The sequence below is a fragment of the Nycticebus coucang genome, chromosome 1, assembly GCF_027406575.1.
Source record: "Nycticebus coucang isolate mNycCou1 chromosome 1, mNycCou1.pri, whole genome shotgun sequence".
Classification (NCBI taxonomy): domain Eukaryota; kingdom Metazoa; phylum Chordata; class Mammalia; order Primates; family Lorisidae; genus Nycticebus; species Nycticebus coucang.
This window is the reverse complement of record NC_069780.1, coordinates 128,262,343-128,277,743: the sequence shown is the minus strand read 5'-3', so window position 1 is coordinate 128,277,743 and position 15,401 is coordinate 128,262,343. Positions and strand designations below refer to the sequence as shown.

The 15,401-nt window shown below is 39.4% G+C and overlaps 1 protein-coding gene across 1 annotated transcript in view; it reads left to right on the top strand.

Moving 5' to 3' along the window:
• The window catches only part of ZFYVE16 (zinc finger FYVE-type containing 16), an 81,277-nt gene that overhangs the window by 30,749 nt on the left and 35,127 nt on the right, over nucleotides 1-15,401 (top strand). The window contains exon 10 of the mRNA XM_053587619.1: nucleotides 489-713. Coding sequence (XP_053443594.1) covers nucleotides 489-713 — 225 coding nt within the window. The remainder of the gene's footprint in view (nucleotides 1-488; nucleotides 714-15,401) is intronic.

The following is a 15,401-nucleotide window of genomic DNA, read 5'->3' as shown; positions in this document are numbered from 1 at the left end:
CCTAGAGATTTATAGATGTAAGAAAAGTATAGAGACACATTTAAAAAAATCAAGGAGGGGCCCAACATGGTGGCTAACTAGGCCTAGGTGGGAGGATTGCTTGAACTCAAGGCATTCAAAACCAGCCTGATTAAAAGTAAGACCCCTTTTCTCTACTAAAAATAGAAAAAATAAGCCAGGCTTTGTGGTGCTCACCCGTAGTCCTAACTACTTGGGAGACTGAGGTAGGAAGATCACTTGAGCCCAGGCGTTGAGATTGCTGTGAGCTAGGCTGACATCACGGCCTTTACTTAAGAAAGTTTACATTGGCTGGGCACCCTTGGCTCAATGGTTAGAGCGCTGGCCCCGTGCCCCAGGGGTGGTGGGTTCAAACCCAGTCTAGGACTACTAAAAAAAAAAAAAGAAAGTTTACATTAGAATATTCAAACTCAATGTTTTTTCAAAACAGTAGAAAAATAACATCTTTTTATTAATGATTTTATTTCCAGGAAAATATATAAGAAACTTGGACAATATTACCTTTACTGAAAGTTTTCTCAATAGCAAGGATCATGGAGGATTCCTGTTTATTACACCTACCTTTCAGAAACTTGATGATCTTCCATTACCAAATAATCCTTTTCTTTGTGGAATTCTTATCCAGAAGCTGGAGATTCCCTGGGCAAAGGTTTTTCCTATGCGTTTAATGCTAAGATTGGGTGCAGAATATAAAGGTAAGTTTTAGAATATAATAAGTTAATATAAAAGTGTGCCTAATATAAAAGTAAGTTTTAGAAAAGTAAGTTATATTGCATATTTTCAAATATTGAATGTAACATAAGAATTTCAGGGGAATCATTAAAATCAATTTTTAGTGGATTAATAGAACACTTTCGTTTTGGTATACTTTTAAAATTATAAAACAATACTGTTACTACTGGGTTAGTCTATATATCTTTATACAGACACATTTAAAAAAATCAAAGAGGAGCTGGTCACGGTGGCTCATGCCTGTAATCCTGCACTGTGCTGAGGCAGGTGGATTGATTCAGCTCAGGAGTTGGAGACCAGCCTGAGCAAAAGCAAGACCCCATCTCTAAAACCAATAGCCAGGTGTTGTGGGTGCCTGTAGTCCCAGCTACTTGGGAGGCTGAGGCAAGAGGATCACTTGAGCCCAGGAGTTTGAGGTTACTGTGAGCTATGACACCATAGCACTCTACCCAGGGTGACTCTGTCTCAAAAATAAAATAAAATAAAATAAAAATCAAAGAGAGGTCAGGCAAAGTGGCTCGCTGTGGTATGTCATGAAATTTCTAGATAGACATTATTATATTAACTTACTTTAATTTTATTTATTTTTTATTAAGTCTTTTGTACATAGATCATAAATACATTTATGCCAATTTCAGTGTGTTGATTATTTGTACAAATTGGAGTGCTTACATCATATTAATCAGCATGGCTTTCACCTTATTTACCCAATTATAGCATTAGGACATTTGTGTTCTACACGTGATAGAACCAACTTGTACTTGGAATGTGCTCCATAGTTGTGGTCCCCCTGCTATCCCTCCCACCCCCTCCCATTCCTCTCCCTCCCCTTCCCTCCTTCATCCTAGACTAAAGTTGTGTTTCACTTTTCATATGCAATTGTGAGTTATTATAGATTGGTTTCACAGTAGTATTGAGTACATTGGATACTTTTTTTTCCATTCCTGAGATACTTTACTAAGAATATTTTCCAGCTCCATCCATGTAAGCATAAAGGAGGTAAAGTCTCCATTTTTTTTATTGCTGCATAGTATTCCATGGTATACATGTACCACAATTTATTAATCCATTCATGGGTTGATGGGCACTTGGGCTTCTTCCATGACTTGGCAATTATGAATTGAGCTGCAATGAACAATCTGGTGCAAATATCATTATTGCCAAATGATTTTTGGTCCTTTGGATATACACCTAGAATAGGAATTGTGGGATCAAACGGCAGGTCTACATTTAGATCCCTGAGTGTTCTGTAAACTTCCTTCCAAAAGGAACATATTAGCTTGCATTCCCACCAACAGTGCAGAAGTGTTCCCTTTTCTCCACATCCACCAACATCTGTTGTTTTGGGATTTTGTGATGTGGGCTACTCTTGTTGGGGTTAGATGGTATCTCAGAGTAGTTTTGGTTTGCATTTCTCTGATGATTAAAGATGATGAGCATGTTTTCATGTGTCTGTAGGCCATGCGCCTGTCTTCTTCAGAGAAGCTTCTGTTCATGTCTCTTGCCCACAATGAAATGGGATCACTTGTTTTTTGCTTAGTAATAAGTTTGAGTTCTCTATGGATTATAGTTACTAGACTTTTGTCTGTAGTATAACTTGCAAAAATCTTCTCCCGTTCTGAGGCCTGTCTATTTGTTTTACTTAGTGCGTTCTTGGCAGTGCAGAAGCTTTTTAATTTGATCAGATCCCAATAATGTATTTTTGATGTTGCTTCAATTGTCCGGGGTGTCTTCCTCATGAAGTATTCTCCCAGGCCAATTTTCTCAAGCGTTTCCCCAGCACTCTCTCTAAGAATATTTATAGTTTCATGACTTAAGTTTAAGTCCTTTAACCAGAGAGAGTCAATTTTTGTTAGAGGAGAAAGGTGTGGGTCCAGTTTCAGTCTTGTACAAGTTGCCAGCCAATTCATCCAGCACCATTTATTGAATAGGGAATCTTTCCCCCAATTTATATTTTTAATAGGCTTATCGAAAATCAAATGACCATAAGTGTCTGGGTTCACCTCTTGGTCTTCAATTCTGTTCCATACATCTACCTCTCTATTTTTGTGCCAGTGCCATGCTGTCCTGATCACTATCGATTTATAATATAGTCTGAAGTCTGGAAGTGTGATTCCTCCCGATTTGTTTTTATTTATGAGTAATGTCTTGGTTATTCGGGTTTTTTTCTGTTTCCATATAAAACGAAGTACTAATTTTTCCAGGTCTTTAAAATTTGAGAGAAGTGCTTTAATAGGGATCGCGTTAAATCTGTAAATTGCTTTAGGTAGTATAGACATTTTAACAATGTTGATTCTTCCCAGCCATGAGCATGGTATATTTTTCCATTTGTTAACATCTTCAGCTATTTCTTTTCTCAGAGTTTCATAGTTCTCTTTATAGAGATCTTTCACGTCCTTAAATAGATACACTCCTAGATATTTCATCTTTTTTGGCACTATTATAAAGGGAATAGAATCCTTGATTGTTTTTTCCCCTTGACTATTGTTGGTGTATATAAAGGCTACAGATTTATGAGTGTTAATTTTGTATCCTGAGACATCACTATATTCCTTGATCACTTCTAGGAGTTTTGTAGTTGATTCCTTGGGGTTTTCCAGATATATAATCATATCGTCTGTGAAGAGTGACAGTTCGATCTCCTGTGGTCCTATTTGGATCCCCTTGATTGCCTTCTCTTGCCTGATTGTAGTGGCTAAGACTTCTATTACAGTGTTAAAATGCAGTGGAGACAGTGGGCATCCTTGCCTGGTTCCTGATCTGCGTGGAAATGATTTCAATTGTACTCTAGTCGCTATGATATTGGCTGTGGGTGTGCTGTAGATGGCCTCTATTAGTTTAAGAAATCTATACCTATTTTCTTAAGCCTTCTGATATTGTCAAAAGCATTTTCTGCATCAATTGAGAGAATGATATGGTCTTTGTTTTTTCATTTGTTTATGTGATATATTATATTTATAGATTTGCATATATTGAACCATCCTTGGGACGCTGGGATGAAACCCACCTGGTCATGGTGTATAATTTGTTTGATGTGTTGTTGGATTCTTTTTGCTACGATCTTTATTGAATATTTTTGCATCAATATTCATTAGAGATATTGGTCTATAATTTTCTTTTCTTGTTGGGTGTTTTCCTGGTTTGGGTATCAGGTTCATAGAATGATTGGGAAGTATTCCTTCTTTTTCTATGTTTTGGAAAAGATTAAGTAATATAGGTACTAGTTCCTCTTTAAAGGTTTGATAGAATTCTGATGTGAAGTCATCTGGTCCCGGGCTTTTCTTTTTGGGGAGATTTCTTATAGTTGGTGCTATTTCAGAGCTTTTTATAGGCTTGTTTAACATTTCCACTTCTTTCTGGCTAAGTCTAGGAGGGTGGCATGTTTCCAAGTATTGATCTATTTCCTTCAGATTTTCATACTTCTGAGAGTAGAGTTTTATGTAGTATTCATTAAGGATTTGTTGAATTTCTTAGGAGTCTGTTGTTATTTGGCCTTTATCATTTCTGATTGATGAAATTAGGGATTTTACTCTTCTACTTCTGGTTAGGTTAGCCAACAGTTATCTATTTTATTAACCTTTTCAAAAAACCAACTCTTTGGTTGATCTGTTGTGTGATTCTTTTGTTTTCAATTTCATTTAGTTCTGCTCTAATTTTAGTTATTTCTTTTCTTCTGCTGGGTTTAGGGTTGGAAAGTTCTTCCTTTGCCAGTTGCTTGAGATGTCCCATTAAGTTATTGACTTCCTCTCTTTCCATTCTCTTGAGGAAGGCTTGCAACATTATAAATTTTCCTCTTAGGACTGCCTTTGCTGTATCCCAGAGGTTCTGATAGTTCGTTTCTTCATTTTTGTTTTGTTCCAAAAATTTGTCAGTTTCTTTCTTAATCTCTTCTATGACCCAGCTGTTGTTCAGCATGAGGTTGTTTAGTTTCCATGTTTTTGTATGTGTGTGGAGATTCCTGTTGTTACTGAGTTCAACTTTTATTCCGTGATGATCCGAGAAAATACAAGGAATGATTTCTATTATTTTAAATTTGCTGAGGTTAGACTTGTGACCTAAGATGTGATCAGTTTTGGAGGATGATCCATGGGCTGATGAGAAGAATGTGTATTCAGTTTTGTTAGGATGAAATGTTCTATAGATGTCTATTAGATGCAGATGGTTAAGTTTAATTCTAATTAAACTTAATTAGACCTATCCTCTAATTAATTTTAATTCTAAAATTTCTTTGCTTAGCTTCTTTTATGAGGATCTATCCAACACTGCCAAAGGAGTGTTAAAGTCTCCAACAATTATGGTGCTGGGGGAAATCAAGTTGTTCATATCAGTTAGTGTTTCTCTTATAAATTGAGGCGCATTCTGGTTGGGCGCATAAATGTTGATAATTGAAATCTCATCATGTTGAGTGTTGCCCTTAACAAATAAGAAGTGACCCACATTGTCTTTTCTTACTTTGATTGGTTTAAAGCCTATTGTATCTGCGAATAAAATTGCAACACCTGCTTTTTTTCTGATTTCCATTTGCCTGAATTATAGATGATCATCCATTCATCCTGAGTCTGTGTTTATCTTTTAAGATAAGGTGAGATTCTTAAATGCAGCAGATGTCTGGCCTGAGTTTTTGTATCCAGTCAGCCAGTCTGTGTCTCTTTAGAGGGCAATTTAAGCCATTCGCATCAATTGAGAGTAATGATAAGCCAGACAGAATTTTGCTTATTGAGTTTTTTGAAAGTCCAGTGGACATTTTTAATTCTTTTGCCACTATAAAAGTTAGAATTTGATCAAAAGTTTCTGTGTGAGTTTACTTTGGTGCTGGAGGGTTGTGTTGTTCATTATGGAGGATAAGTCTGAGAATATCCTGAAGAGCTGGTTTAGTTATGGCAAATTTCTTCAACATGTGAATGTCATTAAAGTATTTAATTTCTCCATCATAGATGGAACTCAGTTTAGCTGGATGCAGGATCTTGGGTTGAAAGTTATTTTGTTTAAGGAGATTAAAGGTCTATGACCACCCTCTTCTGGCTTGAAAGGTTTCAGCAGAGAGATCTGCAGTCATTCTAATGTTCTTCCCCTTGTATGTAATGGTTTTCTTACGTCTTACAGCTTGAAGAATTTTTTCCTTCATATTAACTTTAGCAAAGTTAATTATAATGTGTCTATGAGAATTTTTATTTGGGTTGAGTCGTGCTGGTGTTCTAAAACTATCTGCTATCTGAATTTCAGAATCTCTGGGCATGTCTGGAAAATTCTCTTTAATTATTTCATGAAGCAAAGCATCTGTATCCTTCACAGCAACCTCATCACTTTCAGGTATTCCCCATAAGGCAAATATTAGACCTGTTTGAATTATCCCAGAGCTCTCTGAGAGAATGATTTATTTTTGTTCTCCACTTTTTTCCTCTTTGAGAGTTTGGGAGTGTTCAAAAGCTTTGTCTTCAATATCGGAGATCCTTTCTTCTGCCTGCTCCATTCTGTTACTGAGGGATTCTACTGTATTTTTTAGATCTTTGAGGGCTGCAAATTCTTGCTTTAAAGTGTCAAAATCTTTGGTCATTTTGTCTTTAAATTCGTTGAATTCTTGAGACATCTTTTGAATTTCTGCTTTGAATTCTAATTTCATCATTTCCTCCATTTTGTTGATCTTACTTGCTATCTAAACTCTGAACTCGATTTCTGACATCTCAGCCATTTGTTTGTGAATGGGATCTTGTGCTGTGTCTGCTTTATTATTTCTTGGGGAAGTTGATCTACACTGATTGTTCATGTTGCCAGAATTTTTCTGCTGATTCCGCCTCATGATTGTTTTTCACTGTTGACTAGGTGGTCTTGTAAGATGAGTTTGGATTAGTGTTTCCTGGAGTTGTAGTTTAAGCAGCCCTTTGTTAAGGATCTGGGACTGATGACTGTAGCTTTTTCCCCTTTAGCTTTGCAGAGGACCTGTAAAGTATTACAGTCTGAGGCTGGGGAAACCTCCTTGGTGTGGTCGGGTTAAGTGGCTCAGTCTTGTATTCAACTGGTTCTTGTCCAATCCCGGTGGATCAGTGACTCTGGTGAGGTCTTAGCTGTGAAGAAATACAAGCATTTAAGAAACCTCACCTCCCCAGACAACAATTGGAATGGGAAAATCGACCCTTCCTGTTACTATACAACCAGGGTATCACCCGAGAGGGTCCTTGGATGATGGTCCCAAGTTAGGGGTTCCAAGCCAATTGACCCAGTCAGTACGAACTCTCAGGTGGGAGACGAAAGGTCTCCAGCAGCTAGATAGCAGAGGTCTACTGGCTGCTCAGATTTGGCTCTCTCTGGTGCTCTACGGAGTCAGAAAGGCCCGCCCAGTAGCACAGTAGGACCAGGGGACTGAGTCTCTTTCTCCACTTTGTTCCTTTTTCACACCCAATCACTGGTGACCCCACAGGGCTATAATCCTGCTCCCTCCAATAATGCGATGTGTCAGGGTTTAGCGCCTGTCAGAGTCAAAGGAAGGTCAATGCCCCTGAGGCCTGGCCACTGCCCTCGGCTACCAGCCAGCTGGGGGAGCTGAGGCCTGCCTGCCTTGGGTGTTCAGTAGCCCCTGGCGAGTATTCCACTTGGGCTCAGTCTAATCCTGGGGGTACCAGGCCAGCAAATGCTTATCTCCCTCAGCCACCGCGCCTTCGCCCTTGCCACTCTGCAGCACAGTATCCCTATAGAGTGAGATCTGGTTTCCTCTGGCAGTGCACAGAGTTGGGGGGTGTTTCTCCAAGATTAGACCCCGGTGTGATCTCTCTATTGTTGCTGGATCTTTGTGGGAAGTGCCTCTGTACAGCTCCTCTGCCACTGCCAAAGCCACAGAGTTCTGGCTGTAGGAGCAGCTCCAGGAGCGTGCTGCACACAGATCTGGCAGCAGGGCAGGGTACTCTGTAAGCGATTCTGGCAGTGTCTAGCGCCTGGTGACTTCCGCAAGGAGAACACTACTCCACTGGTGATTCTGGTCGGGTGGGCATGGCGCGCAGCTTCAGTAGTCTCTGGCCTGGCAGGGCACAGTGCGAAGCCTCAGGGGTCTCTGGATGGGCGGGACATGGTGCATGGCCCCAGGGGTCTCTGGTCAAGTGGGCACGGCACAGAGGCAGGGACTGCACTGGGGGCAGGGCTCGGGACCCATGGCGTGGCTTGGAGATTGGGAGGGTGCGGGGGACCGGCTGGATCAGGGGTGGGGTACTCAGTCAGGCAGGCTGGGGAGGGGGAGTTGCTGCTCATGAGCCTCCTCCCTCAGTCTCTGCAAGGGTTAGGGACCTGGTTTATCCGGTGAGGGGGGAAGGGTGGACTGGAAGTTCAGAATAGCAGGGAAAATGTTAGTTCTATTTTTCTGCCTGGTAAGAGAATGTTGAGAGTCACCGCAGGGTCCCTCTGGAGGAAGTAGTCCCCACTTCCTACTGCTCTCACCCGTGGGTTGAGACAAGAGATCCTCAGTTCACTACTTGCCTGTAGAAAACCCACAGGAGTAAATGAAGAGTGAAAGGAAAAAGAAAAAAGAAACCACAGCTTTCTTGGGGGGGGGGAGGGTCGGACACTTTTCATTTTGGTTGAGTTTTGTATCTGAAGATTGTTGTCTTGGAATTGCAGCTTGCTTCAGGAGGGGTGACCTGCAGTTATCTCTCTTCTCTCTTGGCTGGGCTCCCTGTCTTCAGCTCAATTGGATACTTTCTGGACGTTATCCTTCACTCTGGACAGGAGCTTCTGTCAGAGGCTGCTTCCAGTCGGCCATCTTGCCCAGTGACCTTGATTTTTTTTTTTAATGTCAGTACAAAACAGAAAACTTTGATGATACCCGTTGAATAACCCTTACCCAAATACTTTGACCAGAAGTAGACTTTTTCAGATTTTGAAGTATTTGTAGGGTACATACCATCTGAGTATCCCAAATCCAAAATCTTAGATGCTGCAATGAACATTTCCTTTCAGTGTGATGCTGGCATTCAAAAAGCTTCAGATTTTAGGCCAGGCATGGTGGCTCATGCCTGAAATTAGCCAGGCATGGTGGTGTATGCCTGTAGTCCCAGCTATGTGGGAACCTGAGGCAGGAGAATCACTTGTGCCCAAGAGTTTGAGGTGGTTGTGAGCTATGACACCAGCACTCTAGTCTGGGGCAACAGAGTAAGACTCTGTCTCAAAAAAAACTTTCAGATTTTAGAGCATTTTAGATCTTGGATTTTCAGCATAGGGATAATCAGCCTAAATTTTGCCAATATTTTCTTTTTGCTAAAAATTTTTCTTTTTCTTTCTTTTTTTTTTTTTTTGAGATAGTGCTTTCTTGTTGAGACCACTTGTTTTGAATATCATTAAATATTGGATTGGATGATTTATGAGGTCTCTTTGCAACTCTGCTAATATGTCATTCTAAGGTATAACTTATTGAGAATAGTGCTTTAAATAAAATTATCTCTGTCAGATTGCCAAGGATGTTCCTTCATTCATATAAGCGTGAGGCAAAACATTGGCATTTACTTTAATCATGTCCAGTATCATTTTCATGTCTTCTAATACTAATGTCCTGTGATTTTTTTTTCCATTCTAGACCCTCTGTCCCCCAAATAACTTAGTTGCCCTTTTTAGAATTACAAAATATTATTGTACTATTGATGTGATTACTTTGACTTAAGTCTTTAAAGTAGATGTTGGGTATATGATGTTTTCTTAGAATTTAAAGGAAGTATTTCATTTAATAGGTGTTAGATTAGTTTGCTTGTCTGCTAAGCTGAGATCTGAAAGTTAAAAGTGTGTCTGGTTTTTATCATTGTGGAAAGAGTCTTGCCTGCCTTTTATCACCTTTTTTTTTTATGGTTTGGGATTCATTGAGGGTACAAAGAATCAGGTTATATTGCTTGCATTTGTTAGGTAAAGTCCCTCTTATAATTGTGCCCTGCCCCCAAGAGGTATACCACACACTGTGACCCCCCTCCTTCCCTCTCTCTGCTCCCCAACTCCCACTCCCCACCATGTATTAGCATCAATTGTCCTCATATCAGAATTGAGTACATTGGATTCTTGCTTCTCCTTTCTTGTGATGCTTTACTAGGAAGAATGTGTTTCAGCTCCATCCAGGTTAATGCAAAAGATGTAAAGTCACCATCTTTTTTAGTGGCTGAATAGTAAGTACTGCATGGTATACATATACCATAGCTTGTTAAACCATTCCTGGATTGGTGAGTATTTAGGTTGTTTCCACAATTTAGGAATTGTAAACTGAGCTGCAATAAACAGTCCAGTGCAAATGTCCATGCGATGAAATGATTTTGTTAGTTCTGCCCAGTAGTGGGATTGCAGGATCAAATGGGAGCCCTAGTTTGAGTTCTTTGAGGATTCTTCATACTTCCTTCCAAAAAGGTTGTATTAGTTTGCAGTTTCACGAGCAGTATAAAAATGTTTCCTTCTCTTCACATCACATCTATAGATTTGATACTTTTTTTTTTAAGAGACAGAGTCTCACTTTATCACCCTCAGTAGAGTGCTGTGATGTCACAGCTCACAGCAACCTCCAGCTCTGGGGTTTAGGTGATTCTCTTGCCTCAGCCTCCCGAGTAGCTGGAACTATTGGGGCTGGCCACAATGCCCAGCTATTTTTTTATTGCAGTTTGGCCGGGCCGGGTTCGAATGGGGCCAGATATGGGGCCGGTGCCCTACCCACTGAGCCACAGGCACCGCCCTGCTTTGAGACTTTGTGATGTAGGCCATTCTCACTGGGGTTAGGTGATATCTCAGGATAGTTTTGATTTGCATTTCTCTGATAATTAGGGATGGTGACCATTTTTTCATATGTTTGTTAACTATTTGTCTGTCTTCTCTTTTTTTTTTTTTGAGACAGAGTCTTGCTGTGTTGTCCTCGGTAGAGTGCTATGGCGTCAAAGATCACAGCAACCTCAAACTCTTGGGCTTAAGTGATTCTCTTGCCTCAGCCTCCCAAAGCTGGGACTACAGGTGCCCGCCACAACGCTCAGCTATTTTTTGTTGGAGTTGTTTAGCTGGCCTGGGCCAGGTTTGAACCTGCCACCTTCAGTGTATGTGGCTGGCACCATAACCACTGTGCTATAGGCGCCAAGCCACGTCTGTCTTCTTTAGAGAAGGTTATATTCATCTTAGTTGCCCATTGATATATGGGATTTTTCGCTCTTTTTGTTGCTTAATTTGAGTTCTCTGTGGCTCTTAGTTATCAAGTTTTTGTCCGATTGATAATATGCAAATATCCTTTCCCATTATGTAGGTTGTCTCTTTGCTTTGGTTGTCTGCTTAGCTATACTGAAGCTTTTCAGTTTAATTAAGTCTCATTTGTTTATTTTTGTTGTTGTTTTAATTGCCACTGGAGTCTTCTTCATAAAGTCTTTCCCTAGGCCGATACCTTCAAGTGTTTTCCCTACACTTTCTCCAAGGATTTTTATTGTTTCATGCCTTAGATTTAGATATTTTATTCATCTTGAATCAATTTTAGTGAGTGGGGAAAGGAGTGGGTCCAGTTTCAGTCTTTTACATGTGGGTATCCAGTTCTCCCAGCACCATTTATTCTATAGGGATTCTTTCCCTCAAAGTATGTTCTTGTTTGGTTTATCAAAGATCAGGTGGCTGTAAGATATTACTTTCATCTCATGGTTTTCAATTCAGTTCCAGGTGTCTATGTCTCTTATTTTTGTGTCAATACCATGCTGTTTTGATCACCATGGCCTTCTAGTATAGCCTAACATCTGGGAGGCTGGTGTCTCCAGCATTGTTTTTATTACCAAGAATTGCCTGAGCTATACAGGTTTTTTTTCTGGTACCACACAAAATGAAGAATTATTTTTTCCCAATCTTGAAAGTATGACGTTGATATTTTAATGGGGATGGCATTGAATCAGTAGATTGCTTTGGGAAGTATAGACATTTTAACAATGTTGATTCTTCCCAGTCATGAGCATGGTATGTTCTTCCATTTGTCAATAGCTTCTGCTATTGCTTTTTTAGGGTTTCCTAATTTTCTTTATAAAGATCCTTCACCTCTTTTGTTAGGTATATTCCTGGGTATTTCATTTTCTTTGAAGCTACTGTGAAGGGAATTGTGTTTTTGATTAGCTTCTCGTCTTGGCTGTTATTGGCATATACAAAGGCAACTGATTTGTGGACATTTATTTTATATCCTGAGTCATTACTATATTTTTTGATGACATCTAGAGTCTTGGGGTTGAGTCTTTTGGGTTCTGTGAGTATAAGATCATATCGTCAGCAAACAGGTAGAGTTTAGCTTCCTTTGTCCCCGTTTGGATGTCCTTTATTACCTTCTCTTGCCTGATTGTATTGGCTAGAACTTCTAGCACTATGTTGAATGGTAGTGGTGATAGAGGATAACCTTGTCTTGTTCCAGATCTGAGTACAAAAGCTTTCAGTTCTGCTTCATTCAGTATCGTATTAGCTGTGGGTTTGTTATAGATAGCTTCGATCACTTTAAGAAATGTGCCACCTATGCCTATATTCTTCAGAGTTCTAATTAGAACACCTTTCATTTCTTTCAGAGTGCCTGCTACATTACCAGCGTGATATCTGTTTCTTGGTGTTTAGTATCTGTAGTGCCCTAAAGAAAGAGAAAAGAAGTTAAAAGACAGACCGTATGATATCTTTTTCTTGGTGTTTAGTATCTGTAGTGCCCTAAAGACAGAGAAAAGAAGTTAGATGACAAACCCCATGTTCCTTCCCTTTTTTCTTTTTTTCTTTTATTTATTAAGGTATTTTTTTTTCTTTTCTTTTTTTTTTATTGTTGGGGATTCATTGAGGGTACAATAAGCCAGGTTACACTGATTGCAATTGTTACGTAAAGTCCCTCTTGCAATCATGTCTTGCCCCCATAAAGTGTGACACACACCAAGGCCCCACCCCCCTCCCTCCATCCCTCTTTCTACTTCCCCCCCATAACCTTAATTGTCATTAATTGTCCTCATATCAAAATTGAGTACATAGGATTCATGCTTCTCCATTCTTGTGATGCTTTACTAAGAATAATATCTTCCACTTCCATCCAGGTTAATAGGAAGGATGTAAAGTCTCCATTTTTTTTAATGGCTGAATAGTATTCCATGGTATACATATACCACAGCTTGTTAATCCATTCCTGGGTTGGTGGGCATTTAGGCTGTTTCCACATTTTGGCGATTGTAAATTGAGCTGCAATAAACAGTCTAGTACAAGTGTCCTTATGATAAAAGGATTTCTTTCCTTCTGGGTAGATGCCCAGTAATGGGATTGCAGGATCAAATGGGAGGTCTAGCTTGAGTGCTTTGAGGTTTCTCCATACTTCCTTCCAGAAAGGTTGTACTAGTTTGCAGTCCCACCAGTAGTGTAAAAGTGTTCCCTTCTCTCCACATCCACGCCAGCATCTGCAGTTTTGAGATTTTGTGATGTGGGCCATTCTCACTGGGGTTAGATGATATCTCAGGGTTGTTTTGATTTGCATTTCTCTAATATATAGAGATGATGAACATTTTTTCATGTGTTTGTTAGCCATTCGTCTGTCATCTTTAGAGAAAGTTCTATTCATGTCTCTTGCCCATTGATATATGGGATTGTTGGCTTTTTTCATGTGGATTAATTTGAGTTCTCTATAGATCCTAGTTATCAAGCTTTTGTCTGATTGAAAATATGCAAATATCCTTTCCCATTGTGTAGGTTGTCTCTTTGCTTTGGTTATTGTCTCCTTAGCTGTACAGAAGCTTTTCAGTTTAATGAAGTCCCATTTGTTTATTTTTGTTGTTGTTGCAATTGCCATGGCAGTCTTCTTCATGAAGTCTTTCCCCAGGCCAATATCTTCCAGTGTTTTTCCTATGCTTTCTTGGAGGATTTTTATTGTTTCATGCCTTAAATTTAAGTCCTTTATCCATCTTGAATCAATTTTTGTGAGTGGGGAAAGGTGTGGGTCCAGTTTCAGTCTTTTACATGTAGACATCCAGTTCTCCCAACACCATTTATTGAATAGAGAGTCTTTCCCCCAAGGTATGTTCTTGTTTGGTTTATCAAAGATTAGGTGGTTGTAAGATGTTAGTTTCATTTCTTGGTTTTCAATTATTAAGGTATTTTTTATTATTATTAAATCATAGCTGTGTACATTAATGTGATCATGGGGCACCATACACTGGTTTTATAGACCGTTTGACACATTTTTATCACACTGGTTAACATAGCCTTCCTGGCATTTTCTTAGTTATTGTGTTAAGACATTTATATTCTACATTTACTAAGTTTCACAAGTACCCTTGTAAGATGCACTGCAGGTGTAATCCCACCAATCACCCTCCCTCCGCCCATCCTCCCAGCTCCCTCCCCTCCCTTTCCCCCTATTATTAGGTTATAACTGGGTTACAGCTTTCATGTGAAAGCCATAAATTAGTTTCATAGTAGGGCTGAGTACATTGGATACTTTTTCTTCCATTCTTGAGATACTTTACTAAGAAGAATATGTTCCAGCTCCATCCATGTAAACATGAAAGAGGTAAAGTCTCCATCTTTCTTTAAGGCTGCATAATATACATATACCACAATTTATTAATCCATTCGTGGGTCGATGGGCACTTGGGCTTTTTCCATGACTTAGCAATTATGAATTGGGCTGCAATAAACATTCTGGTACAAATATCTTTGTTATGATGTGACTTTTGGTCTTCTGGGTATATATTAGTTGAGGAATTATAGGATTGAATGGCAGATCTATTTTTAGATCTCTAAGTGCTCTCCAAACATCTTTCCAAAAGGAATGTATTAATTTGCATTCCCACCAGCAGTGTACAAGTGTTCCCTTTTCTCCACATCCACACCAACATCTCTGGTCTTGGGATATTGTGATATGGGCTAATCTTACCGGAGTTAGATGATATCTCAAAGTAGTTTTGATTTGCATTTCTCTGATGATTAAAGATGATGAGCATTTTTTCATATGTCTGTAGGCCGTGCGCCTGTCTTCTTCAGAGAAGTTTCTCTTCAAGTCCCTTGCCCAGCCTGCGATGGGATCACTTATTCTTTTCATTCTGAGGGCTGTCTGCTTGCTTTACTTACTGTGTTCTTGGCTGTGCAGAAGCTTTTTAGTTTGATCAAGTCCCAGTAGTGTATTTTTGAAGCTGCTTCAATTGCCCTGGGGATCCTCCTCATAAAATACCCGCGCAAACTGATTTCTTCAAGGGTTTTCCCTGCACTCTCTTCTAGTATTTTTATAGTTTCACGTCTTAAGTTTAAATCTTTAATCCAGTGAGAGTCTATCTTAGTTAATGGTGAAAGGTGGGTCCAGTTTCAGTCTTCTACAGGTTGCCACCCAGTTCACATGCACCATTTGTTAAATAGGGAATCTTTTCCCCACTGAATGTTTTTAATATGCTTGTCCAAGATCAGATAACGGTAAGTAGCTGGATTCATCTCTTGGTTCTCTGTTCTGTTCCAGACATCTACTTCTCTGTTTTTGTGCCAGTACCATGCTGTTTTGATCACTATCGATTTATAGTATAGTCTAAGGTCTGGTAGCATGATTCCTCCTGCTTTGTTTTTATTTCTGAGTAATGTCTTGGCTATTCGAGGTTTTTTATGATTCCATATAAAACGAAGTATTATTTTTTCAAGATCTTTAAAGTGTGACAGTGGAGCTTTAATAGGGATTACATTAAAATTGTATA